The sequence below is a fragment of the Alternaria ventricosa genome (assembly GCF_023758065.1).
Source record: "Alternaria ventricosa strain BMP 2768 chromosome Unknown scaffold_5, whole genome shotgun sequence".
Taxonomy (NCBI): domain Eukaryota; kingdom Fungi; phylum Ascomycota; class Dothideomycetes; order Pleosporales; family Pleosporaceae; genus Alternaria; species Alternaria ventricosa.
In genome coordinates this window covers 521528-547581 of record NW_026055685.1, presented here as the reverse complement: position 1 = coordinate 547581, position 26054 = coordinate 521528, and the positions used below count along the sequence as shown (strand labels likewise).

Below are 26054 nucleotides of genomic sequence, written 5' to 3'. Positions count from 1 at the left end.
GCAGGAAGCAAGGCGCGCACTGCAGACAGATTACAAACGGGGCTGCAACACTCTTTGCATATTGCGTGCAAAGTTGTAGCTCCGCGGCAAACGTAGCATTCTCCCGTGCGATTTGCACCAGGCGACCAATGCACGAGGTTCTTCGGACGGTTTTGGGTTCTTTGCATTGCCATGTCTGGGAAACGTATTACGATTCATTTCCCTTCCTAGATATATCCCTTACGCTTCTGGCAATGAATAAAAGGTGATGACTTTACGGCAAATGTCGCGTCCCTCATTGGTAGAAAATTCGTGTGACTGGTTGCCGGATCCGCGCTAGTCGCCCGCGAACTTCGATTTCGTGCATCCTGGACAACAACTATAACATGTGACGCAGCACTCAAACGCACTTGATCTTACTTGCAGCCTCGTTACCTTGAAATATCTGCATCCACCCTTTCCATATTCAAGTATACCGCCAAATCTATTCAAGCCTCGTTCATGTCGACTAAAGGCCCTGTTTGTGGCGTCGAAAACTGCCGGTCTAGACGCTACGAAGAGGGCGAAGACGGCTTCTTGTATTGTCAGAACGGCCACCAACAGGCTGGCTTGGTCCGCGGAGAAGATGACGATGACTACGTAGGGGCTTCCCGAACAGTCACGCGCAAGAAGAAAGAGACGGAAGATGACCCCAAATCCACCGGCAAAATCTACAAAGGCGCCCGAGGTTTTGATTTATACCTGAAGTGTCTACAGCTTGTCTTGCGACATCAACTCTGGTTCCTGGTCAAGGGCCGAGGACTGCCCGTGGAGCTTGAAGCAGTCACGCGCGATCTCTGGTCACTGCGCATTGCTCAGCTGGGAGACCGCATCGCGAGTCAGGATGAAGAGTCCACAGACTCTCAGACTCAACAACTTTTCAGCACCATGGAGAGCGAAGATGATGCCACAGATACTGAAAAGGGTCATCTCAGAGATACCAAGGGAAAGAGGAGCATGAGGCTGTCCGCCGCGCCCAATCTCAATGATTGTCTAGTCTTGTGCTACCTTGGTATCTTGACACTAAGGCTGCCGTTCACACCAGGCGATGTCTATGCGTGGGTCATTGATGGCAAACTAGCATATCGCAGGGCAATCAAGCTACTACCGCTCGCCATGAGAGATCGACTGTCTCCTGCCTACCGTGCTGTTCTCGATCCGAGCACATCGCTTACTTATACACGATTTTACAAGACGCTCATAGACCTACAAATGAGCTACAGCAAAGACCACGGTATCACTTGGCCAGCTCTGAACGTGCCGCTCCTTCTGTTTCGCTATCTGAAAGAGCTTGCCTTGCCACTGGAGCTGTATGATGCAACAAAACGACTGGGCGACTTGCTCGGCTATGACTTTGCTCCTCACTACGACGGTAAGAAGCGTCTGAGTATACGGCATCTCGCTGAGGCGCAACTAGTGAGCTCCCTTGTCATATGCATCAAGCTACTTTATCCTCTTGACGATGAGAAGCGTTACCCGAAATCATCGTCCGAACCAACAGCGGCGACGATGAACTGGGAAGTGTGGCGGGAGCAGATGAAGGCCGCTGAGGAAGCGAGGCGAGGAGGCAGGGGACGCTTCACCACCGAGGAGTTAACAAAGGTGCAGGAGAAGGATGTTCTCACGATGGGTCCTGAAGAGATGGATCAGTACTTGGACTTCTACGCCACCGAGTATCTGGATGATGCCGAAATTCAGCGCACGAGGGATGCTGATGACTTCCGACATGCGCTATACAACATGTTTCCTATCGACAGTACGACACATCATCCCCCACAGGAGGCATCCCATACTTTACCTCTGAACGAAAAATTGGAGGTAATAAAAGTGGTTCAGGGCGCAATGGAGACAGTCCCAGTGGTAACCGAGGAGAACACTGAAGTACTTAGAATAGGGCAGGCATACCCGATTTGGAAGACTGAAGAAAATATTCCTGATGTAGCAAAGGCGCTGTACAGAGAAGCTGCGAGAATTGCAGGGCTGTCGATGAACATGCTCATATTAGCAGTTGATGCCACGGAAGCAAGGGTTGAGCAGTGGAAGAAGGTGCAGAAGAGGCAAGCGTGAGGTCTCCACGTGTATATAACAATATCGAGCTAAAGCTTGAGAATCACGCAATAAAATGCCGTCTTCTTTGAAATTAATGTACGCTTGATGCGCCGGTTTGGAGTGATGCAAGGCGTCACACGTGAGGGGCGCTTGACGCGCGCTAACGCTTGCCGGCCTAGCATGGGTGTCTGTGCGCGCACACAGTGTGGAATTCGTCTACCACTTCCGCCCTCAACCTCGATACTGAGATCACGGAACACCGCAACACCGCCAAAGATGCAGATCTTCGTGAAGACCCTGACGGGCAAGACCATCACGCTCGAAGGTATATCTCGGATGCACGAATTGCAATGGGACCCGCGCTGACTTATTCGCAGTTGAGAGCAGTGACACCATCGGTACGCACACCCCCAATGCCACTCGACGGCAGTACTCCGCACCGCGCCGTATCGCATCGCATCGCCCGCGCTTGCAAAACATGTAGAAGAGGGAGGATAGAAGCTGACAGCGGGCAGACAACGTCAAGTCCAAGATCCAGGACAAGGAGGGCATTCCCCCGGACCAACAGCGCCTGATCTTCGCCGGAAAGCAGCTCGAGGATGGCCGCACTCTGTCCGACTACAACATCCAGAAGGAGTCCACCCTCCACTTGGTCCTCCGTCTCCGTGGTGGTATCATTGAGCCTTCGCTCAAGGCCCTTGCCTCCAAGTACAACTGCGACAAGATGATCTGCCGCAAGTGCTACGCACGCCTACCACCGAGGGCTGTCAACTGCGTACGTCATGACAAATAATTCGTTCCTTGAACTGGGAACGAACAGGACATCGGACTTGACTAACAACATTACAGCGCAAGAAGAAGTGCGGACACACCAACCAGCTCCGCCCCAAGAAGAAGTTGAAGTAAACTACTCGCCTCTATCGGCGTCTGGCGAAGAGAGCAACGGGGTCGGTGGAAACGAATTGCAACGATTGCATGCGATGGATATGAGGGCTAGGTCGCTACTACTTCTTCCACGGCACATGGCATCAATGGCGTGCTTGTCTTGTCTCGCATCTGAGACTTTATGAAGGGAATCAGGCATGTAGAGTGAATCGATCAAATTCAAACACCACCAGCTTCGACTCTATTGCTATCCATATTGCTACGTCGTATTGTGCATGTTCGATAGCCTTGCAACATGTCACGTGAGCTCGCGTCACGAGCGTATTGTATGACGTCATCAACCACACCGCACGGTGTTTAAAGACGGAACGCTTTGGAACGCACTGATGAATTTCAACTCTTGAATTGTGATGCTTCATGTCGTATGAGCCCTGAGATTTGGAACCGTGAGGCCATGGTCGTGTGTCACATATTCACATTAACAAGCGACAGTTTTTGGATTTTCGTTGGAATTGATCGTAGAAAACATCGGATATATAAGTACACAGTTTTTTTCTTGCTCGCATACTAAACACTCGTAGATATGAAATCGAACGTCTTCTCCACCATTGCTGATGATCGTCGCAATAAGTACCGTGATGCCGGGCCGTAGTGCCATTTCGACACGGTTCCACATTCGTCACTCTCACCCTAGACCAAGAGCGCCACCGAGAATATAGAGCAGACGCTGATCCAAGAAATGTCTCGTATCCAGCAGGCAAAAGGAAGTACATATCATCTCTTACTTGGAGAAGAGCGTACGCATAAACAAGAAAAGGGTAAAACTCGAAACTCCGAGATACAACGAGGAGCGTGAACATGGTATCGTAACGCCTCGCTATGCATATAAAAACAGGGTAGAATTCAAGAAGTATAGGTAGTGTACGCGCATTCGACGGAGGGCTCGGTGGCGGAGATGTGCTGTCTGGTGTGGTTGCGGCGGTGGTACAAACGCGGAAAGAAACGGGTATAATCGAAGGGAGTTTGCCATCCGGGGTGGCGTGGGTGATGCTAACAGGGAGATGCTTAGACACGAGGCTTCTTCCAGTAATATTGCTAGAAATGGTTAGCGATTGATCTTGAGGAAGACATTGATAATCAACGGTCATGGGGGTCGTGAGTGTGACGTACCTTGTGTGTCTTCCTTACAGATCGTAGTCCAGTGCTGCGTGTACCGGCGGTGATGGTTTCACGCCTCATCTGGTTGGTATCCATCTCGGGGACATAGTAGAACTCGTTCTCAAGCGGCTGGCCAGCGGCATCCTTGCCGGCACGGGGAATCTCACCAACACAAGGGGTGTCGTCTAGGATCCTCTTCAGTTCTTGTCTGGAGAGCTGAGGAAGGGGCGTCGATGCGCCGTTGCCATCTTCGTCCTTTCCGTCTGTACTCTTAACCGCACAGGCCTTCAACTCGGCGGGAAGGTTGCTGTGAATGGCAGACAGTGGCTGCGAGTGGATACGAGAGAATGCCAGCTGATTGATGACATGGTTCTTGATGGGCGACTCTTTGAATCGGATAGGCTCGGTAACTCGACGCTTGGGAGACGGTGATAGTAGTGGCCCGCGCATACGGGGGGCGTTGGACTGTGTTGGCGTAGCTGTGTTGAAAGAGGCCATGCCGTTGAGCAAGTTCTGACCGAAGGGTCCGAATGAGTGTACGACAGGGTCGTTCTCTTCGTCGTTGTCGGAGAAGTCGTCGGCGGCGAAGTTGATACTCTCCTTGGGGTCGATGACAGGACGAACTTCGTGACTAGACCTGGAGCTTGGGAGGGAGGGGCGGATAAAGGTCTGGTCTGCAGAGCCTGGAGTCTTGACGCTAGGGCTGTCTACACTTGCATCGGCATCTTCGAACACTTGAACAGGACCGGACTGGGCATTTGAGCTGAGGCCCGCGAAGACGGGAGGGCGGATAGGGCTTTGAGAGACAGGCGAGCGTGGAACGACAGGAGGACTAGAAGCCAGGTTCTCCTGGGTACGCGTACGAGTCGGGGTAGGCATGCCTTCCTCCTCGGATTCCCAGGAGAACTTTGATACAGGGATGGTCGGCCAGGCAATCATGACGCGGGTATCCTGTACATCCAGCATGATGGCCGTCTCGGGGTTCTCTGACATGTAGGTGTCTCCCTTGCTCAGCTCGAAGATGCGTCCCTTGCAGTGGATCTTCGCACCGTTCCATCCCAGACATTCAACCTCGATGTAGCCGTGCGGGTATGGCGGGCTTGGCGCGTGGTAGGCAGCTTGGACGTGGACGCGTGAGATGAGGCGGTTGGTGGAGAGCTGGTAGTCCGAGGTATTGGAGCTGCGGCCCATTCTCACGACCTCACCATCTGCGGGGAGGTCGACGGTGGGCACAGCACCGAGTGGGGTCCTCTCTGACAGGGCAGAGAAGGTTCGCTCGAAGCCCGGCCGGGCATGGCGGGGCGACGAGGAGAGAATGTTGGTCGACGACGTGGGCTGGGGAGTCGGGTAGTACTTCAGCTGCTTGGGGAAGGTGGGCGAGTCCTCTTCGAACTTGCGTTTCGAGGATGTTGGGCGCGGAAAGGGCGACGAAGAGAATGGCCCATCTTCGCCGAAGGCCGGAAGAAGCGTTGGGGTGGGCTTCCGAACATGGCCCGACTGCATCTCTGTCGACTCGATGAGGGAGTGCGGCATCGCCTTGCTGGGTGAAAAGTCCATTTCGTGTGGGGAGCTCCTAAGACGCGGTGCTGCTGGCGTGTCGAGGTCTATTGGGTAAGGTGGACGTGTCTCGAAGGAGACAGGCAGGCCGGCGGCTGCAGAAGGAGTGTTGGGAACGCGAAGATTGACACGAGGCGGTATGGGAAAAGAAAGACGTAGGTTAGGAGGAGGAGGCCATGAGGTCAATTGCGAAACTACGGGTCACGAACGCGATCATGGAAGACGTCGCGACACGCGGGTGTGGGTTGGCTAGCGTGATGAAGCTAGGACCGTCGTAAGAACCAGCACCCGAGTTCACCACGCATTCCGCCCTTGCAATACGTCTTTTGTAACATGCTTTCAGATACAAGATGCCCTGCGTGTCTCAGCTAGTCCGGTTGCATTCTTTTCCAGGCTTTTGCAGCGCTTCTTCGCTATACATATCCCGAAGTTCAGTCACGTCGGCCACATCCGTTCACCAGCCTCTGTGCACGAGCACAATTATTACGCCTATGACATACATTCTGCCCTCGGCTGCTACTTTAACTTGGTTTTCTCCGCTCTGCCAGCCCCTCTGCACTGCAGCCAATTCCACATTAATCTGCAATCATTGGTAATATCTACGCGCTGACACGAAATCTTTCACACCTCCTGCTGCCTTAATGGCATACAAGTTGGTTATAGTAAACCTCACAACGACGTGAAGTGAAGTGAATATTCCAAAAGCAATCTACACGCAGGCACTCAACGCGTACCGAGATCTTGATGTACTACGCGTTCTTGGGCAGCGATCGAATGGACCCACAGCCGTACGCCAATATCCAGATACAGGCAAACGTCACGCAGGTGAAAAGAAAAACTTTGTGCAGCAATCGATGCAGCTAACGCGAGAGCAAACACGTTCGTAACCAAAGTGGAGCGGTAGGGCCGACGGACGCGCGACAGTGGTATAGACGCGTCGTGAAAGATGGCCAGGCGAGCGCACGGTGATGGCGTTTCGGCTGGACCGTGTTCGGACTGGCTTCGATCAATCGATAACGAACACTTTTGTCTCGTGTAGGCACTCCAATATAGAGTTGATAACTGCTGCCGCGTCCACGAAACCTTAATTGGTCCAGTCTACGATGGTGTGAATATCTCGCATCCATTTTTCTGTGACGGGCCAAGATGATGGCAGCTTGTATATTGTACCCCTATACCTCATTAACGCGCTGCTCATGAAACAGCTGACGGCATGGGGACAAGGACTGAAATTGAAATCCATCGGCTGGTGACATTGCAAGGGTGAATAGCCTGTCGTGTGCTTGAGGATACTGCGACGCGACGATTGGCTCTGAGGAGCCCCGCATTCGACTTCGGGGCTTCGGAGAAACTGTGGCGCCGGCAAAAAGTTCGAAGGAAAGTTGGGACAAGGGTCTAGCCCAGAATTTCCAGCGACCAGCAACATCGCACCATATCACCGCAACAATGGCCAAATCCAAGACTCTTTCCAAGAAGGTTGAGAAGGCGACCGAGGCGCCGCTCACTACCAAAGCCACGAATGGCACGCCCTACCAGCTCGACCCGTCGCAAGTCGAGCGCGCGGCGAAGGCGCTCGTTGCGCACATGAAGAAACACGTCGAGGACAAGAAGGAGGACGCACCCAAGAAGAGCTTGGCGGCTGATGAGGACGAGGCGGAGGAGGTCGACGAACCCATCTTTCTCAGTCTGGCGACGAAGAAGCAGATTGGTAACACCAAGAGCATGAAGCCTCTGGCAATGTATGTTCGCGCATCGCAGCGCTTGCGCCACATCGCTAATATATATCAGCAAGCTACCCCATCCCATCATTGCAAGCGCTGTACGGATATGCATCTTCACCAAAGACCCGCAAAGAGCGTACAAGGACCTCGTCGCATCCGACGCTTTCCCGGCCACCCTTCGCGGAAAGGTGCAGCGTGTGCTCGGTGTAGACAAGCTAAAGAAGCGATACAAGGCATTCGAGCAGAAGCGCGCGCTTCTTGCCGAGTACGACGTTTTCATGGTCGACGATCGAATCATTAAGATTGTCGCAGAGTGCCTAGGCAAAGTCTTCTACAAGAGCAAGTCAAAGCGCCCAATTCCAATCCGCCTTACTGCTGGCGCATACATCGACAAGAGCGCAAAGAAGGACAAGGATGCGAAGGAGTCCCAGAATGTGGTCGGCACACCGCAAGGTGTAGCAAAGGAGATTGAGTCTGCTCTCAACTCGACCTACCTCAGCATGAGCCCCTCCGCCAACACATCTATCAAGGTCGCCAACCTCTCCATGACCCCTCAACAGATTACGGAGAACACTGCCGCTGTCGTGTCCGAAGTCGTTAATAAGCACGTCGGCCAGGGCTGGCGCAACATCCGCAGTCTGCACGTCAAAGGTCCCGCGACCAAGGCCCTGCCCATCTGGCTCGCAGACGAACTATGGACTGAGTCTGAGCAAATCCTTGAAGGACCGTACCACAAGGCCATCACAGAGGGCACACCAAAGGGCAAGTCTGCAGAGCGCAAGAGGAAGTGGGATGAGTGGGAGGAGGAGATGCTCGACGATGAAGAGCTCGCTGCGAAGCAGGCCAGGAGAGAGGCCAAGAAGGCCAAGAAGACAGAGAAGAAGAGCTCCATCAGCAAGGAGAAGCGGAAAGCAATGAAGCAAGAGGCACTCCAGTCGGTACAGACACCGTTGATTGCTGGCTAAACAATCCATTACAATCATCATTGCATGGCACGGCGCAATGTGTTGGCGTTCCGGCGTTCAAAAGATCTGTTTGACGATATGATAGTATACCACTGGTCGGCACATAGCTATACAGACTCTGTGCAACTGTTAGAATATACGTTTGCTTTCTATGAATCACCACGACATTGCCTTGATCATATTGTTTTTTTGCGTGGAGTAAAAGCTATGGAGAGCTATGACCATGTCCGGCTGTACCTGCCTCGGCTTGATGCCAACGTCATACAACGCCGCGTAGATCAATGCGCGTCTCATATGCTCCCAGCTTGCGCCTCTCGAACTTCCACCTTCTACTTTCATTCCGCCATCGCCAAAATGCTGCACTTACTTCCAATTTCGACGCTCTTACTCGTGACGCAGGTGATCGCGTCACCACTCGCACGCAGCGATATCAAGCCCCTCCCACTGCTCATCTGGCACGGCTTAGGCGACAACTATGCTGCGGACGGTCTGCACAGCGTAGGCGACCTCGCAAACGAGACGAACCCCGACACATACGTATACTACATCCGGCTTGATGAAGATGCTGGAAGCGATCGAACAGCCACATTCTTGGGCAATGTTACCGAGCAGATTGCGCAGGTCTGCGACGACATCGCAGAACACGCGGTTTTGAGCAAGGCCTCAGGCCTCAACGCGCTTGGCTTTTCGCAGGGCGGTCAGTTCCTCCGTGGAATGATAGAGCGCTGTGGCGACAGAATCAAAGTCAAGAACCTGGTCACATTTGGTAGTCAACACAACGGCATCGCAAAGTATCAGCTTTGTAAAGATGGAGACTGGCTTTGCAAGGGCTACATCGGGTTGCTCAAATCCAACACCTGGGGCGCATGGGTGCAGGGGCACCTGGTGCCGGCGCAGTACTTCAAGGCCACGAACGAAACGACTGGAGAACCCACCGAAGAGTATCTCGAATCCTCCAACTTCATTGCCGACATCAACAACGAGAGGGTGCTGAAGAATGTCACCTACGCAAAGAACCTTGCAGCGCTAGACAACTTCGTCATGTACGTGTTCGAGGACGACACCACTGTCATACCGAAGGAGTCTGGCTGGTTCGCGTACACCAACACTACCAGCAACGAGGTTACGGATCTGAGGGATCGCGACATCTACAAAGAGGATTGGATTGGGCTCAAGAAGCTTGACGATAAGGGTGGTCTACACTTCAAGACGACCAAGGGCGGACACATGGATCTTGGTGATAAGGTACTGAAAGATGTCTTCAAGACCTATTTCGCACCAGAGAAGACAGTATGGGATGGTCTGGTGGATGAGGTTCAAGAGATAATGGAGTTGTAGAATGGGAAATCATAGTGCTAGCCCCACTGACGGTAACATGGGCGAGGAGTTGGGTCGAATTTACATGTACGAATACACACGCAGGTACGACGAGCGATCATAATTCCACATTTCTGTCTCAGATCGTTTACTGAGCACCACACGCTGTGTCAACTAAGCATAGGACTAAAGGGCGATCATGTATCTAGCCGTGCCTGGATTGTATTGTTGTTTGGAATATTTATGTATCATATACGGTGGACAGCTCTACGAGGTGTCTTGAGGAAGGTATTTAGGTCGAAAACAACACGAAAAAGTAAGCTATCTCGTAGCCTTCTACAGCGGGTGATCGGGATCGGACATTTTCTACACGGCGTTGGAAACAACCACACAAACCAATAATCCTACGACTAGTCCTCCAATCATGGCGCATTCTTGCACGCACCTCCCCTCCCCCGACCGGGGTTTTGCGGCAGACGTCATGTTTGGGTGGGTCATCATGAGCATCAGCCCACAGCAACACTCCACGCCGACGCCGGTCGAAACGAGTCTAGTCTTGGCCTCTCCATGCTTTAAATACTCCAAGTCTCCCCAGAAACTTCAATTGACACGTCTTGCCCATCGCGGCTCCTCTCCACTCTGAATTCCTTATTCCACGCCTGCGCTGAGCTTGACGCTCCACGAACAGCTACAGGCTTATCGATAAGCTACTAATCCGATCACGATCGTCACGGCGGAAGAGAAGAACGGCAGGAATCAAACATGTCGGTCTCAGCAGCATTGAAGAGCCGGGTCAGGAGGCCAAGTTATCTCAAGAAGATTGCGAAAGCTGAGGATTTGCTTCATCACTTTCCCAATGGAGCATACATCGGCTGGAGTGGCTTCACGGGTGTTGGATATCCAAAGTAAGCATTTTCACTTCTCTCACGCTACTTTATCGGCCAAGCTATGAGGCTCTTCGGGTACTCAAGGTAGCCCTGACTACGGTGTACGATGTCGGACCTACTTGGTAGTTCGATCTTGGATCCCGAGGTGGAACGGAAGTTTGGCAAGTGACGAAAGCCGAGCTATCTCCGGCTCCACAATTCGCGCTGCGCATGGATCAGGTCAAGACGAGTACTCAAGAGCCTTGGCCATGACTCTCGTCACACATGCCTTAATTTGAATGGTCTTGTCTATTGCGTTGGTCACAGTTGTACACTAATGGCATGGCAGGAAGATCCCTACGGCTATGGCCGACCATGTCGAGAAGAACAATCTCCAAGGTCAGCTGAAGTACAATCTCTTCGTCGGTGCATCGTCAGGTGCAGAGACTGAGAACCGATGGGCACGTCTCAACATGATCGAGCGCCGGTCGCCGCATCAAGTCGGTAAGGAGATTGCCAAGGGTATCAACAACGGCAACATCAACTTCTTCGATAAACATCTGAGTATGTTTCCCGTCGACTTGATGTACGGGTATGTACAAACGCGCAGAACTCCACTAAGAGGAAATGATGCTGATGGCGAGTAGTTTCTACACATTGAACAAGCCCCACAACAAGCTTGATGTGACCATCGTGGAAGCGTCGGCCATTACCGAGGATGGTGGAATCATTCCAGGAGCCAGTGTTGGTGCATCACCTGAATTGATCCAAATGGCGGACAAAATCATCATCGAAGTCAACACCGCAGCTCCTTCCTTCGAAGGACTACACGACATCACTATGACTGATCTGCCGCCACGCCGAAAGCCTTACCTCATCATGTCCCCAGAAGATCGCATCGGTACACCGCACATTCCTGTTGACCCGGAGAAGGTTGTGGCTATCGTAGAGAGCGACTACCCCGATCAGACCCAGCCCAACGCCGCCGAGGATGAAACCTCAAGGGCTATCGCTGCGAACTTGATTGAGTTCTTGAAGCACGAGGTCAACCATGGTCGTCTGCCAGAAAACCTCCTACCTATTCAGTCTGGTATTGGAAACATTGCCAACGCAGTTGTTGGTGGACTTGCTGTATGTTCTCCCCTTTTAGAATGATTGATGCTTCATACTGACAGACACAGTCCGGCGGCGCAAACTTCAAGAACCTCAAGGTATGGACTGAAGTCCTCCAAGACTCCTTCCTGGACCTCTTCGACTCTGGCAACCTGGATTTCGCGACGGCAACTTCGATCCGTTTCTCTCCCGACGGCTTCCACCGCTTCTACGAGAACTGGGATCGCTACGCGCCTAAGCTGCTACTCCGCTCCCAGCAAGTCTCCAACTCTCCCGAGATCATTCGACGTCTCGGTGTCATTGGCATGAACACACCTGTTGAGGTCGACATCTACGCCCACGCCAACTCAACCTGTGTCATGGGTAGCCGTATGCTCAACGGTCTCGGTGGATCCGCCGACTTCCTTCGCTCTTCCAAGTATTCCATCATGCACACCCCCTCATCGCGTCCTACGAAGACCGACCCGACTGGTGTGTCTTGCATCGTGCCCATGTGCACGCACATCGACCAGACAGAGCACGATCTCGACGTCATCGTCACGGAGCAAGGTCTCGCTGATGTTCGTGGTCTTTCACCCAAGGAGCGTGCCCGCGTCATCATCAAGAAGTGCGCACACCCCGACTACGTACCTATCTTGGAGGACTACTTCAACAAGGCGGAGTTTGAGTGCCTGAGGAAGGGCTGGGGCCATGAGCCGCATCTGCTGTGGAACAGCTTCGATATGCACAGGCATCTGAATGACCATGGTACTATGAAGCTGCCCAAATGGGACTACAAGAGTTAGAAGAGGGGCGTGTAGAGTTGGAATATAGTTTTTGGATGTAGAGAATGTACGCAATCAAGTCACTCCAGTAGTAGTCCAAATGAAACATCACAACGTGGAAAAGCAGATCAGTCAGCTCATACATGACCAATAACAACTAAAACAGCATAAGTGCTTTTTATGATACTCGACACGTTGTAGACAGAGATGCTCTTTGCTACACTTTCAACCTCACCACTGCGACCATCAACGCTTTCATCGATCCTACACGACACCTCTCTTTCAACAACGACATGTCGCGTGTTTGGCTAGCGCGACCATGTTGCACTCGGCTCGACTATAGGATGGGGCGATGATGCAGGTAGATTGCCTCTTCTGCAAGTGGTACCACGGATGCCACCTCAGACGAGAGCATGACGTGGGCGTGGATGTTTGATGCAGGTGTCGAGCCAGAAAACTCTGCTCAGACCAGGCGTTTCCGTGCATATGGCATGGACGCGCTCTTGCCGCGAAGTCGGAATCGTTCGCTCGTTGGGAAGTGGATTGCCACCGCTAGAGCTACCCGTGGACGCGTCGGCTGGCACCATGTGACTGCGCGGCTCACAAGCGGCTTCAGGCTCTTGCAGACGAGCATGCGCCCGGCTCTGCCCTCTTCCACCACACCGAGACGCGACGAAAGAGCCTCACAGCATCCCTGACATCGCCTGCCATATCCTGCGCGCCCTTTGCGAGCTGTTTCCGCGATACCCAACAAGGAACTGTTCCCGCCCGTTCGCGCGTCTTCCCGCTATCTCGCGTGCTGCGCACGAACACGGTCCACGGTGCTGCTACGACACGTCTCCGACCTAACAACTCCCACCGAGACCCGCCATTGGGACGTTTGCTGCCCTGACATCCTTACCTGCATCGATATTTTTGGCGCAGCTGCTTCCACTTTGACTGTGAATTGCACTCACAGCGCGAGTCGCTAGTTGCCTACTACCCCGCCGCCACGCCCGCGAAACCATGATGCGTAAGTCGCGTTCCCCAAGCCGACTTAATTACCCCGGTACTCACGCTGCCATTGCACCAGCAGAACACGCCCAGGCCACCCATACAGCGTCTATTGCTACTGCAAACAACGCAGAGCCCCAGGGTTCGCAGGAATCAGTCCAGTCTGCTGTGTCTGGTACTTTCTCGGCGCCGGCACTACCCTCCTCGTCGAGCAACCTTTCCACGGCCACCACTACTGAGACCGACCTCACCACCCCGTCCTCGACCAATGCAGCGAGCCAAAGTAAACCTACCGAGGCCCCAATGCCGGAATCGTCAAGTCAGAGTACTGGTGGGCAGGTGCGAGCGGCACCACGCATCGACACCGCTGCTGCCAACGCGCTCCAGACTGGTGACACAGCAGCTGGTCCCACGCCACTAGAGTCTCCAGCAAAGAGCTCCAAGAGGACTGTAGATGGATCTCTCAAGAGCGCCGGGCTAGCGCCTGAAACTCCATCGGCGCCCACCCATTCACACAAGAGGAACAAGAGCATGGACACGCACTCAGGTCGCATTGGAGAGGTGCGTAGTATAGCTCCAGACCAAGCTTACAGTCTGCTGACGCGAACGCAGCTATCCGCACAGCTCAAGACGCGTCTTTCCTACGCCATGGTCAAAGTCCAGAACGGCTGGGAGAAGCAGTCGCTCGACGAGCTGGAAGAAAGCCAGTCACAGCGTGGTTCGCCCAACTCTGCTCCTGGGAGGACTGACCATCTAGCATTCGAATCACCTGCTACCATCGATCGCCAAAGAAGACCGAGCGGCGTCTCTGACATCTCAGACCAGATGATCATGTCCCCGGCTTCTGATCCGACCCGGTCACTTGCAGGGACTCCAGCCTGTTAGTCAACCCCCAAGTTTTGCTCTGATCATGCTAACGTTTGTCAGCCTACTGGCGACCAGGTACCCGCCCTGCCATGAATGCCGCAGCAAACCTCATATCCATCACTGGCGCACAGCACGGCTATGGCCTCGCGCCAGCGCCAACCTTCCAAAGTGGGCGAAGACGACGCTCCAGCGTCTCACATGTGCTCCCTCCGCTTCTCGGCGCCAGTCAAAGGAAACACTACAGCGATGTTGGAGCGGGCCCACGATCACCAGCCACTCCTCGAGCAGGCATCCTTCGCATGCCCAGCCAACAAGCCGAGAAGGACGCCGTCGACACACTCCTCTTCATGAGCAGTCCCAACAACTCGCAGCGCTTCCCAGCCGGTGGCCAACCAGCACCAAGTTCCCTTCGAGCCGAAGCACCTCAACGACGCGTCATGTTCGAAGCATACCCACCACAAGACAAACGCGCCATGTACCAGCCGTCGATGCCCGCACCGCCCCACCACCACCAACACGGACCGTACCCCGCGTATCCAGCGAGATAACGAGAGAAACTCTCAGTGAGAATCCACTCCACACCCTCTCTTCAACACTATTCTTACGGCTCGACGATCGCATTGCATGGCTGGCGTTGAGATACCCACTGCACGGATGCACACATTGTTACTGTCAGCCCACCAATCTCCACACCGAACGCACATGTTGTTCATGCCTCGGATGCTTTGGGAGGTTGTATTGATATCGCTTTGGCTCTTCTTCTTGTATGAGCTTTGCTCGATTACGCTTGTTTACTTTGGCTCTCTGGCTGTGGTTGTTGTGGGCCTTGAGTGACATTTGTATGTTGAGCGGGAGGATATGTTATGAATAGGTATTATGATTGTGTAACGAATAGATGATATATGTATATTTTGATGTGTGGGTTTGTGCGGGTGATGGTGATGGTGATGGTGATATGTTGAGATGGGTCGATGGCACTGTCCTTCCAAGAGAGAGTGGGGTAGTGAGGCGATTGATATGTGGACAACGTGCAATTGTGTGCAGTATATGTATGTATCATGTAATAGAGTCGCAGCAAAGATAACTTGCATGCACATTCCAAGTTATATCTAAGTTGAAGGGCTGGCGGAATTGGTGGGCGAAATATGTCTCATATTCGGTGTGGTCTTCATTTACACATACACTTGGTCCTGCACATTAACTTGTCCCAACCACTGATCTCCACTGCGCCTTAATTACACCACACCTGGGTATCTATACTTTGCCGCTCGCGTTCGCAACCGATAGCTGGATTCCAGTCGCTATACAGCCTAACAGTCCTACCTTTGCGTTGAGCTATTTGGCTTTCATCACTTGTACATTCTTTCATCCGGGAATAGCCAGGTCCACTGTCACTCGCGTCGTTTGTGTTGTGAGTATGTCGTACAAGCAAACTAAAGAGGTGCGCTGCAGACTAAATTAATGAAAGTCCAGCCGATGGCAGAAGCTTAATGCAAGTAGACTTCTGGGAGGCATGTTCTTGACTTATCTCTCGAACAGGATGCAGTAGTCGTACATATCTTATAGGCTGTTGTCCAATTTCAGGCATAGGTACTGCTACGTAACTGTCTTGACAGCGCAAATTGCGTAGACTCTGGCATACTGTTTCGAAAATTACATGCGAATCAAGGTCGCGTTATATCGACACTCCTCTTTGGTGTGGCGTAGGATGTTCGATTAATCCACAGTATCTAATTTACTCTTTGCTATATCTTCTCTTCATGACACTATCCACTTGTGTACTGTCCCTGTTGTTTGACGCGTCGTAGTCTATATGTGCATCACATTGTTCGTGAACTTGAGCCTGTAGCCTGCATTTACTGGTTCCAATTTGCAGACTACGTATTCGTGAATATTGGGGGGCATCAGCGAATTGAAAAGGTTTACCGACGACATGGTCTTTCTCATAACAGGGAGATTGCGCCCTATGACAATGTCATTTCCATAGTCAAACTTACACGACGTCTCACTGAACATTGACGCATTTATCTCCCTAATGTTTATGCAAAAGCCAGTCAGGTTGAACGAGCTTGTGATTAGCATGACTAATTGGGCGTCATGTATTTGAGTAAGAATGGAATCCAGCCGCCCAACGAGCCCAAGGATCATAGGGTACATGTTAGAGAGAAAAAAGTTTTATCTTCTAGTTAATACACACAGAAGAGGGCCTCGTTAGATAATTTTTTTGCCCTGGAAGTTTTAGTTGGGTGGATGATTTATCGTGTTTGGTCAAAAACGTGTTTACCACCATCATCACGTCAATCCCTCTTTTTGAGTATTATATTGGACAAAAAAATTCCAAAATGAAAGCTTGATTTTGAGGTACAGCTTGGTGTGCTGTTGTAGTGTTCCTATTGGGCTCCGTGGCCGTTGTGGGTCGATTAGTGCGGAAGTTCAAAAATGACCTTCACGGCCACCCCTCCAGCACCTGCTATCCAAGACTACTATTGACAACAGGACAGCAAAAAGAAAGCCCGACGTGGGGGTCGAACCCACAACCTTGAGATTTGAACAATCGTGTCTGTTAGGACGTGATAACTAAGAGTCTCACGCTCTACCGATTGAGCTAGCCGGGCTGATGTTGCTTTCGATGGGAATTTGAGCACATACAGCACATCTATAGCCAGAACCAAAACCTTTGAGGTGCCCTCCAGCCTTACAGAGCCCTCTGGTACGAAGTTTGGATCGAGATGGAAAATTTTGTTTGGGCATGCGGGTCGGGACTTATCAGATTTTGCCAATATCCGAAAACCCCGCCTTTGCCAACCAGCCACCCATCCAACCGGCACACGGAGAAGACAAGCTCTTTACTTGCTCACGCTATAGTCCGGGCGCGCTATCGTAGTGTGTGCGTTTCTGTTGAACCTAGCACCACAACTACTGCAATGGTCAGAAACAATATATTTGGCTCCAAAACCTTACAAGTCGTTTGCGCATCACTGTTCTGCCTTGTAAGGCATGTTTTTGCTGCCTAGTCAAAACATGCAAGTAATATGCACGACACCGCTCCAGCGGACACCCTTGTCAATCTCGTACGGCACAGATTCTAGAAGAAGAAGAGGTATGCCTCCCGCGTTACTGCATTGCGACAAGAGACGCGTGCTGACGGTGGCGAAGTACGAAGATGGTCTCATGGAGGCGCATATAAGCTCATCGTGCATGAGCTTGAGGGGTGTACACGAGCTTACTAAAGAACGTTGGACCAGCCTCCCTCGGTTGAGTATCATCCTCGATGCATGTAAGTTTGTGATGCACACACGTTCGGTGCTCAGTGCGTTGTAGTGTACTCAGGGGTCCGATCCGACGGGCAATATTTGAAACGTCGATAATATGCCGCTTAGTGGTCTGGATACGAGGCAGAATGGGAGGCTTTCTGGACCTGCATCGCATGGGCCGAGGATGATACAAGTAGATGGTTCGCTTTGGCCGAGAGACGGTCAGTATCCTCGGGTCGACCAAGGATTCGTTCCGATGTAGTTGCGATTGCGCCGATCGCTCGCGTGCAAGGGGTGAGCACGTGACGTCATCCCAACATCAAGCTCTCCCGCGCAACGCGTCAAGTCGAACCCAAACACTCCAACAACTCTGTGCCCAAAGTCTTATCGGTGAATTCGCTACTTGTGCCATCCTTGATAATTCGATGTTCGACCATGCCACGGACGCGAGGCGACGCAAGCAGTGGCGCTGATGCGGAACGCGATGCCAGTCAAGCTCAGGGGACACAGCCGCGAGACACTGCGTCTGGAGCGCAAACCGCTGAGTCTTCGACACAATCTGCCGGCCAGAAGAGGAAAGTGACATCTGAGAATGAAGCATCTGCGAAGCAACGCCGAACGAGCGAAAGACAGGGAGCAGCTACATCGGTACGGGCCGAAAAGAAGGGAGAGCGACCAAAGGAAGAAGAGCCGGAACAGCGGAAACCCCGCCTCACGACGACAGATCTGGAATATGAATACGATCGATCGAAGCTACGTGACCCGAGACCAACTCCGGGCCGCAGAGCCCGTCCTCGCTGGGACGACATCAGTGCGCCCCAAGAGATCAAAGGTTGGGTCAGCGAAAGCTTCTACATTCCCAAACCTACGAAGCCCCCTGGACGTTTAAACGCTGCTCTCAAGGATGCAATGTTCAGAGACGAATGCCGCTTAAACCCCTTCGAAGGCTTTCATGATCTGTACAAATGCCATGACAAGGGGCGAGAGGGCTCACCCACGTACGATAGAGGCGGCTTTGAGCTCGACTGGGAGAAAGTGGACCGTTGGATGAAGCCGCAAGCGTACAACAAGAACAAGATGGTGCGTGGCATGGAGAAAGCGGTCGAACGGGCAAGGACTGAGGAACAAACGATGTTTGATCTGTTCTTCTTGGCCAAATGGAACGATGACGAGGGTGTTAGCTCCATGGTGAAGGACTATGTCAAAGACCAGGTGTCAAAAGATATCGGCGTGCCGTGGCACCAAATCGGTCCGGAGCAGGTGCAGCAATGGCGTGACAGAGGCTTCCAGCCCGTCAACTTCTACAACTGGTGGCAAGAGCCCAACGAAGAGGAGAAGAAGAGAATGATGAACATGATGTCAGGAGCTAGTTTGAGAAAGGACTTGTAATTACATAACCACATCTGATGATGTTCCAGGCAAACATCACTTTGACAACACGCTAGTTTTTCCTCCGCCCATATGACCCAAGCTAATCTCAACACGTCCCATGCTGCCGCCGGAAGACTTTTACATATTAGGCCCTCCGAAGAACACATCAGGCCGTCCAAAGCGGACCGTCTCACGGTTAAGCGAAAAGCTTAACCTACAGATGCCACGCGTCTCAGCAATCCCGCTGGCTCTTGGTAAGGCAAACAGCGAGGCGGAGTCCCCGAAGTGTGGTCACCTGGGTCCCGCTGTATCATTTCACGTATTGTATTGTAATGTAACAGTGAGATGTAGCTCTCGGTACGTGGTTTTGGGGCATCTGGGGAACGTGCCGCGCAGTCCACCTATTCATAGTAATCTAGCTGCCTGAATTTTCTTCAGGGTATGTGGGGTGTGGGGTGTGGAGTTTCTGATACAGTGCTTGGAGAAGTGACGGAATGTGGAGACTTTCGCTCACTCCGTCTTGACAGCGGGTACGTGAGTGTAAGTCCGTTCTTGCTATCAAAATCGGATTGGCGACACTGTCAGGTGGTCTTCTCCGAAGAGCAAGGGGAGAGATTGTCACAGCAGCGAGCATCAGTCTCGTAGTATCAAGTGACGACCTGTAGACTACACTCGCCTAACGCGGGTATCGCCCTTGACGAGTCACGGAGGTAGACGCCTTTCCTTCGTGTAGAGTCTAGTGCCCTTGCGTCCCCATAGCGTCAACACGGCCACTCCGACCTCATCATGCATGCTAGCCCGGTGCCATCACCCACGCCAACACGTAGTCTTCATTCAAGCATCGCCGAATACTTCGACGGGCGATACCGAATGCAAGTCCGCCACACCAGCGGGTACTTGACATCATAAGTTTGACATCATATCATCCTTCCATCCACAGTGTTCATGTGCCCAAATATACAATCTTTCCATGCAGGAACGCGTACCCCTTCCTACGATACCAGGTCCAAGTATACGGCGGTGACGAGGCCTGCTCAAGGCAGCAACGTAGGAACATACCAATGGAATCCAGACCCAAAGTCCGGTCCGACAATGTGAAGAACAATGTATGCCGTGCATCGACGACACAGATCGACAGGGACGGGACGCCGTTCCACGGAGGTGGTTAACTTCAGGGTTCCATGCTAACGGTACCTACCACTGTGCGGCAAGCCATCATCAGGCGCACGGTGTATCGTGACAAAGCCGTTCAACACCAACAACGCCCAAGCGAAGCAGAATGGCATGACACCATCTGCAGGTGACAAACGCTGCAGGGACTCGCGTGTGTAAATGAGAGAAAGACGCACGCGTCGCGCCACGGATGAGGCAGGTAAAACAGCGGTCCAGGCGACGAGATCGTGCATCGTGCAGCGGACATGGACGCGGATCAGGACACTCTACATTAGCTGACGCTAGCTAGCATGTATGTGATCACTGGTGTATTGATGCGCGTGCTGGCCTGCAACGGCTCAGGCTGTCTTCAAGGCAGAGAAAAAGAAACAGCCCGGGCGTGGCCCGCCGCGCAACAACCCTGATTCGTGATAGTGGGGACGGTGCTATTTTGACTCGAATGGGCAACCGATCCTGTCTTTTTGTTCTTCTTCTTTTTTTCCGTAGATGCGCACTTTACTTGGTTGGGTAACTTTAACGCGATGGGGGTACGAGGCGTCCGACTTGTACTCGGGGTTGAGGCTGTGCTGGGTTTAGGCGGCCAATCAGGGGTCCTCACTTCCGGGTTTGTCACGTGGTTAGGCCCTTTCGCGTCTGGAGAAGCTATAGTAGTTGGCATCAAGGTTCGCAAGATGGTCTTTGAAACGCAATTGACACTCGGTGAAACGAAAGATGGGTCGAGGCTTTGTGGGCGGAGAATTATCTTTATTGCATATGTGTGACGAAACTCTCAGAACTCGACCTATGAAGTACTTGCCAGATCTGACATATTAAGTAACTGCCAAGCTATACCCTCTAACATGTTGCACAGCCTCACGACTGATAGTAAGGATGTTGTGAATGTCTGGGGTCACGGTACATTGCCGATGCGCTTTGATCGTAAACCCGCTGACCTGATGCAGTAGGTGGCGAGTAATTCGGCATCGTGGCATATGCTGCTCGCTCCGTGGAGGCTGTGTAAGCAATGTTGTGGGGCATTATTGGTTGCTGGGCGACCGGATATGGGCTGTAGCCATACACTGACGGGCTCGTGGGTGCACCGGTGTGCAGTGTTGGCGAGGGGTGATGTGCGTAGGGCGACGTTTGATCCCATGTGGGAGGCATGTTGGAGCCCAGTGGTGGCTGAGTGTATAGATACTGAGACGGAGTGACCGATGAATGGTGTGAAATCCGGTCGGCTGTAGCGGTAGGTGTGGCGTATGTTTGTGGAGATGACCATGTTGAGTATGCGTCGTTGTCGAAGCCTGACCAGGAATGGCGACTTGATCCGTGTGATGGTGTGGTCAGGAACGTATCGTACATGTGGGAGTTGGGGGAGAGGTAGTCATCGTCCTCGGCATAGTTCGACAGGGCCGGTGTACCAGAGTCGGATGGAGAACTTGGAGCATTGGGAAGGGTGATGCCCTGGTTCTGGTATCTTCGCACGAGGACCGTATATCTTGACAATATTAGGAAATAGTGCAACAAACAGTAGTGAAGAACGTACCTATTCTTGATATCATTCTTTGATCTTCCTGGAAAATGCTCACGTTGGATGTCTTTCCAGTGTCGTCCGAGTCGCTGGACTGCATCAATAAGTGTTGAGTCCTATACAGCACCTGTCAGCAAGCCGAAAATGGTTTCTGTCCGTGAGACTGCTGTCACTGACATCTAAGTCGCGCCATTCGCTTCGATCAAGATCCGGATCAAGTGACTGCTGCCACCGCTTCGCGCATTCTAAGGGATGGTCAGCAACGAAGTAGTAATACATCGTAGCACTTACGGTCTGCACTGCGACTTCCGACACAGCTTGCTACCACTGTCCATCTGTTGATAGTGGAGTCAGTACCAGTGTATGCTTCCGATTGCTGAGCCGTACTTTTGGCCGTATTGTTGTACCCCTCTTGAGAGCAACTGATCTTCGCTCTTCGACCACTGCCCCTTCTTGAGACCTCCTGCTACTGAGTTGTGCCACCGTTTTCGACAATCTTTGTTCGTTCGACCAGGGAGGCTATCGGCGATTCTGCACCTGCAGGCACTGTTAGTTGTTGACTTGAGTGGAGTCAAAGCAACATACCAATCCTTGACTTCTCCTTCTACGACTGATGATGCTTAGTTAGCTTGCTTAGGAAAGACTGATATGCAGAGACTGCTGCGTAGCTGCGGAGCATAGAATACCACATGGGCTGTGTCTCATGCAACTGGTGTAACTTACGTTGGGCCTCCACTTCTTCGCGGAGTTTCTGATCTTCCGCTAAAGACCACTTCCGAGGTTGGCGAATGGAATTGTCCATAGCGATCGGGAACAGGTGAAGATGCTGTACTCTAGGATATCTGGATATAACCAGAAGTCTATAGACGGCAGATAGGATAGTATGGTCAAGAGAGAGGACAAGAGTTGTTTGGGAATATTGCAATGAACTTGAGTTGTGTCAACCAGGTAGCAGTGACCCAAGGACTTAGTACAAGTAAAGTGTGCAAGACTATCAGCAATGTAGACATCGTGAAGAGACGACCTCGAGCGGAAAGCTAGCATAATAGTGTTCCAGCGCCTTGGCAAACCAGGTCCTTGGATTTTGCGGAGGGAGAGACGGCAAACAAGCTGTATGCCAAGCTGTAATGTTCGACGGTGGTACTCGGTTCGGCTAGTGGACGGCGCAACCTACAGCGTTTTCGAAACAGCCCAGTAACGAACATGTTCCATGCAGCTGGACGAGGCTTTGCAGGCCATGACGCGTGCGTGTATGGTTAGTGCATCGTCTGACGGGCCGTTGACCAGGTGGTGTGTACAGCCCCCAAAGGATTCCCGCACTGGCTAGGTCCCTGTAGGTAAGGCTGCATGGACCATACACCGCTAATCCCAAAGAACTTCAGAACTTAGCAGCCGGTTGGAATAAGCTTATTGCTCCACAGGATATGCCATGTAGTCGCTAGGAGCAGCAAGTTGCATAGCGTGCCCGATGTAACAGCCGCTCGTTGCCCAGAGACCTGCTTGTACCCTTTGTGGGCCTAATCTTCTAATGGTGGAAAGCTCGCTGGACTCGCATGGGTACGAGAATTCGGATATCTATTGTACGTCAAATTTCTGCGAAACATAAGTGTCTCAGACGCCAAAAGAGGAAGTCCACCCATTGATGATTTCGAGGTGGCTTCAAAAAAACGTGACAAGGTGGCTGTGCTCTAGTCCAATATGGGCCAACGCTGATCATCTCGGAAAAGCAGCCGAACAGATCTCTGGAACAGTCTAAGCCATCTGATAGCCGCATATAATCCGCGAAGGGATGGTTGCGACATGCGTGATAGTTGTCGCTGGTGTTGACATCTCGCCACCACTATCGTCTGAAGAGGGAGTTAATACCGCAATATTCTAGTGACAGTCTGCGCCATGCGCTCGAAGATCCGCTAAGTTCTCAGACGGAGAGTGTGTTGCTGTATGGTGTCGTGCCATTGGAACGAGCTCGTTCAGTTGGAGGCGAAGATTACTCCTGGCGGTCAGTCCGCAGTCTTGCTGGTACGACAGGACCAGGGAGGCGATTACAGCGGTGGCGAAGACGGAAATCGGCAGTCAGATCAACTGAACGCATTCCGGTGAAGTGGTGACTATTCGCGTCTTGTGTATGTTCACATAGGAGGTCGTGAGAGGTACATGTTAGGAAGTGAGAGCGAGGCTGGGAAGAGCGTTCACCCCTAGCGCGTGGATCGCGTTCCGTTCGGCAGGTACCGTCAGCCACTTTTGGCAGTCGCCGACTACTCCACGACACATCCAACGCAGCAACTCCGACTCGCATGGCGATCTGGCGTGTACTGATTAAGCAATGCGCTTTTATCGCTCGATCGCTCTAAGCTATCTCCGAGCCTACTGCTCCTCGTCAAAGGGCTGAGGGGTAGGGCTGAACATGTAACATCACACAACCGCATTGGTGCATGGTGACATCGAACGATGTAAGAAAGAATACAATGTACATAATTGATTCGTTGAGTCAATGGTGCTTTCTCGGTGAAGAAGCTGTGCACCTAACCCAGACTATCTGTGGCACCACTGCTTCGTCACAGTCTGGCCTATTGTATCTTGTGTAAATAAGCTGCTACCTTCTCTGAGCAAGCATGTCTGTGACGATGGCTAGATCGTAGCCACTCAGCATGCTTCCCGATTCATTGGCCAGTATAATGTTCGACCTGCGGAAAGTGCAAGATTTGCATTGTAACGAACGGGTCGAAACCGTGTTCGTTATAAAGCGGAGCGGTGTCTCCAGCACTGGAGTGAGTGCGTGGATATTGAGAAGAGCGCGCGCGCGCGTCGGCTAACGCAGACCTACTATCCCTTGGAGCTGAGGATAGTAGCGTCGCTATCGGATGACGATGCTTCAGGTCTTGCCCATGAGCCTCTGCGCTTTCGCAAGCAGGACTGTGCTCTCTCGACCCAGCTTCCTTTGGCCATTGGGTCCCCTAGCTTTGGCCATGGTCTTCCTGAAGCGCTCACGCTCAGCAATCTTCTTTGCGCGCTCCTTCTCCGCTTCCTCCCTGGCTTTCTGCCTCGCCTCTATCTCCTCTCTCTTCTTCCGCGCCACTTCTGTCTCTTTCAAGAATGGCTGTGGTCGAGCTCGCCGCTGTCGCCTCTCCCAAGTCTGTGTGAACTCCGGTTCGGGTGACTTCTCTTCCAGCATTGCGACGCGATCGGGATGTGGCTCCAACGTGGGCTCTTGAACGGGCTCAGCAGGCTCCTCATTCTCGTCTTCGTTGTCGTCGTTGGCAGATTCGCGGTCGTAGACAGACTTGCGCGGTGTTGTCTCTTCGTTCTCTTCGCGGGCTTTGAGTTTTGCGTATTGCTTCTTCAGCTTTGCTTTGGTGATAAGGCCTTTCTTGATCTTTTCGACTGAGTATCCAATTAGCAGTTGAACCATATATGCCATGCCAGCAAACGTCGGTATCGCGTAGCTGCCCAGTACTCGAAACTACTGCGATACGCCTGTCTGAGTCCCTCCTCTGCGAGAAATCTATGCATGGAGAATACGGTGGACAAAACCTACTCTTCCGTCTATGGGTGCCATCCGGTAAGTTTGCGGGACCGATGTCGAAGCGACCCTTCTGCTTCTGCTTCTTCACCGCTGACTTTGCGTCTCCTTCATGCGGTCGTTTGACTGCCATATCGAAGGCTATGGTTGTGTTGAGGAAGTTTTGAGGCACGGTATGGAGATTGTCGCAAGAACGCGAGCCGACTTTCTCAGCCTTGGCAAAGTGGGGCGCGATCTAGAGCCAGTCACATGGCCTTCACCACCGCGGCGGTCCTGAACTCACGCCTCAGCTTTGTGCACCATCGCAACTATGCACCAGGAAAGACGCATCCCGCGGGGACGTGCAGGAACACCCGGATGAGCAGTGTGTTCTTTTTCGTCGTGTGACATGCTGCGTCGGCCAATACCGGTCCGGCGGCATGGGCGACTTTATCAGCAGCGATTAGGAACTTTCCGTCTTGCAACAAAGATCACAGCGCGTCATCTGTCCCGGTCCCTGCGTCTCTCCTCTCCGCACCTTCAACTGGGGCGCTCCACGCTGTTTCGTCCTAAAACTGGGCAGTATGACTGTACAATGAAGCGCCCACTGGAGCCAGCGCACCCCGTTTAAACTGGAAACTCTTACTCATATCATTCGCCGGGCCAGCAGGTGCTCCAACCGCTTGACCTGACGTCTCCGCCATCCTTACGGCCTGCCATCTCAGTGCTCCACGTCTGTTGCGCTCGCAAACCCGCCACTATTCTCTGATACTTTGTCAAATCTTTGTACTCATGCTGTCTATCGCAACAATCTGTTACAACCATGCCCATCTTCCATGATCCCCATGACAGTCCGCCAACATCGTCATTCTTGCCTCAGGCCTTGGCCACCGGCTTTGAAATACCGCATACTCCGGGATTTGCTGTAGAAAGGAACATGGAACCCGACATGCAGCCAGAATCGCCGAAAGTCG

At 52.4% G+C, this 26054-nt stretch overlaps 8 protein-coding genes and 1 non-coding gene across 9 annotated transcripts; 6 read left to right on the top strand and 3 right to left on the bottom strand.

Moving 5' to 3' along the window:
* Window positions 1–480: 480 nt before the first annotated feature.
* Window positions 481–2085, top strand: J4E93_003555 (uncharacterized protein; the record flags this gene model as incomplete). The annotated part of the gene is made up of 1 exon (XM_049341490.1): window positions 481–2085. The coding sequence occupies one exon, from the start codon at window positions 481–483 to the stop codon at window positions 2083–2085; it is 1605 nt and encodes a 534-aa protein (XP_049200995.1).
* A 1932-nt stretch (window positions 2086–4017) lies between these two features.
* On the bottom strand, window positions 4018–5667 carry J4E93_003554 (uncharacterized protein; the record flags this gene model as incomplete). Its single annotated transcript, XM_049341489.1, has 2 exons — window positions 4018–4047; window positions 4123–5667. The coding sequence occupies 2 exons, from the start codon at window positions 5665–5667 to the stop codon at window positions 4018–4020; spliced, it is 1575 nt and encodes a 524-aa protein (XP_049200994.1).
* Window positions 5668–7113: 1446 nt separating this feature from the next.
* J4E93_003553 (uncharacterized protein) lies at window positions 7114–8353 on the top strand (the record flags this gene model as incomplete). Its single annotated transcript, XM_049341488.1, has 2 exons — window positions 7114–7406; window positions 7456–8353. 2 exons carry the CDS (start codon window positions 7114–7116, stop codon window positions 8351–8353), a joined length of 1191 nt encoding a protein of 396 aa, XP_049200993.1.
* Window positions 8354–8647: 294 nt separating this feature from the next.
* On the top strand, window positions 8648–9691 carry J4E93_003552 (uncharacterized protein; the record flags this gene model as incomplete). The annotated part of the gene is made up of 1 exon (XM_049341487.1): window positions 8648–9691. One exon carries the CDS (start codon window positions 8648–8650, stop codon window positions 9689–9691), a length of 1044 nt encoding a protein of 347 aa, XP_049200992.1.
* Window positions 9692–10432: 741 nt separating this feature from the next.
* Window positions 10433–12434, top strand: ACU8 (Acetyl-CoA hydrolase; the record flags this gene model as incomplete). The annotated part of the gene is made up of 4 exons (XM_049341486.1): window positions 10433–10575; window positions 10886–11128; window positions 11184–11667; window positions 11718–12434. The coding sequence occupies 4 exons, from the start codon at window positions 10433–10435 to the stop codon at window positions 12432–12434; spliced, it is 1587 nt and encodes a 528-aa protein (XP_049200991.1).
* Window positions 12435–13418: 984 nt separating this feature from the next.
* Window positions 13419–14821, top strand: J4E93_003550 (uncharacterized protein; the record flags this gene model as incomplete). Its single annotated transcript, XM_049341485.1, has 3 exons — window positions 13419–13967; window positions 14019–14286; window positions 14334–14821. The coding sequence occupies 3 exons, from the start codon at window positions 13419–13421 to the stop codon at window positions 14819–14821; spliced, it is 1305 nt and encodes a 434-aa protein (XP_049200990.1).
* Window positions 14822–16783: 1962 nt separating this feature from the next.
* Window positions 16784–16888, bottom strand: J4E93_003549. Its single transcript has one exon. It is a non-coding gene; the product is annotated as a tRNA-Lys (tRNA).
* Window positions 16889–17962: 1074 nt separating this feature from the next.
* On the top strand, window positions 17963–18916 carry J4E93_003548 (uncharacterized protein; the record flags this gene model as incomplete). The annotated part of the gene is made up of 1 exon (XM_049341484.1): window positions 17963–18916. The coding sequence occupies one exon, from the start codon at window positions 17963–17965 to the stop codon at window positions 18914–18916; it is 954 nt and encodes a 317-aa protein (XP_049200989.1).
* Window positions 18917–24453: 5537 nt separating this feature from the next.
* On the bottom strand, window positions 24454–25234 carry J4E93_003547 (uncharacterized protein; the record flags this gene model as incomplete). Its single annotated transcript, XM_049341483.1, has 2 exons — window positions 24454–24962; window positions 25117–25234. The coding sequence occupies 2 exons, from the start codon at window positions 25232–25234 to the stop codon at window positions 24454–24456; spliced, it is 627 nt and encodes a 208-aa protein (XP_049200988.1).
* Between the last annotated feature and the right edge of the window lie 820 nt (window positions 25235–26054).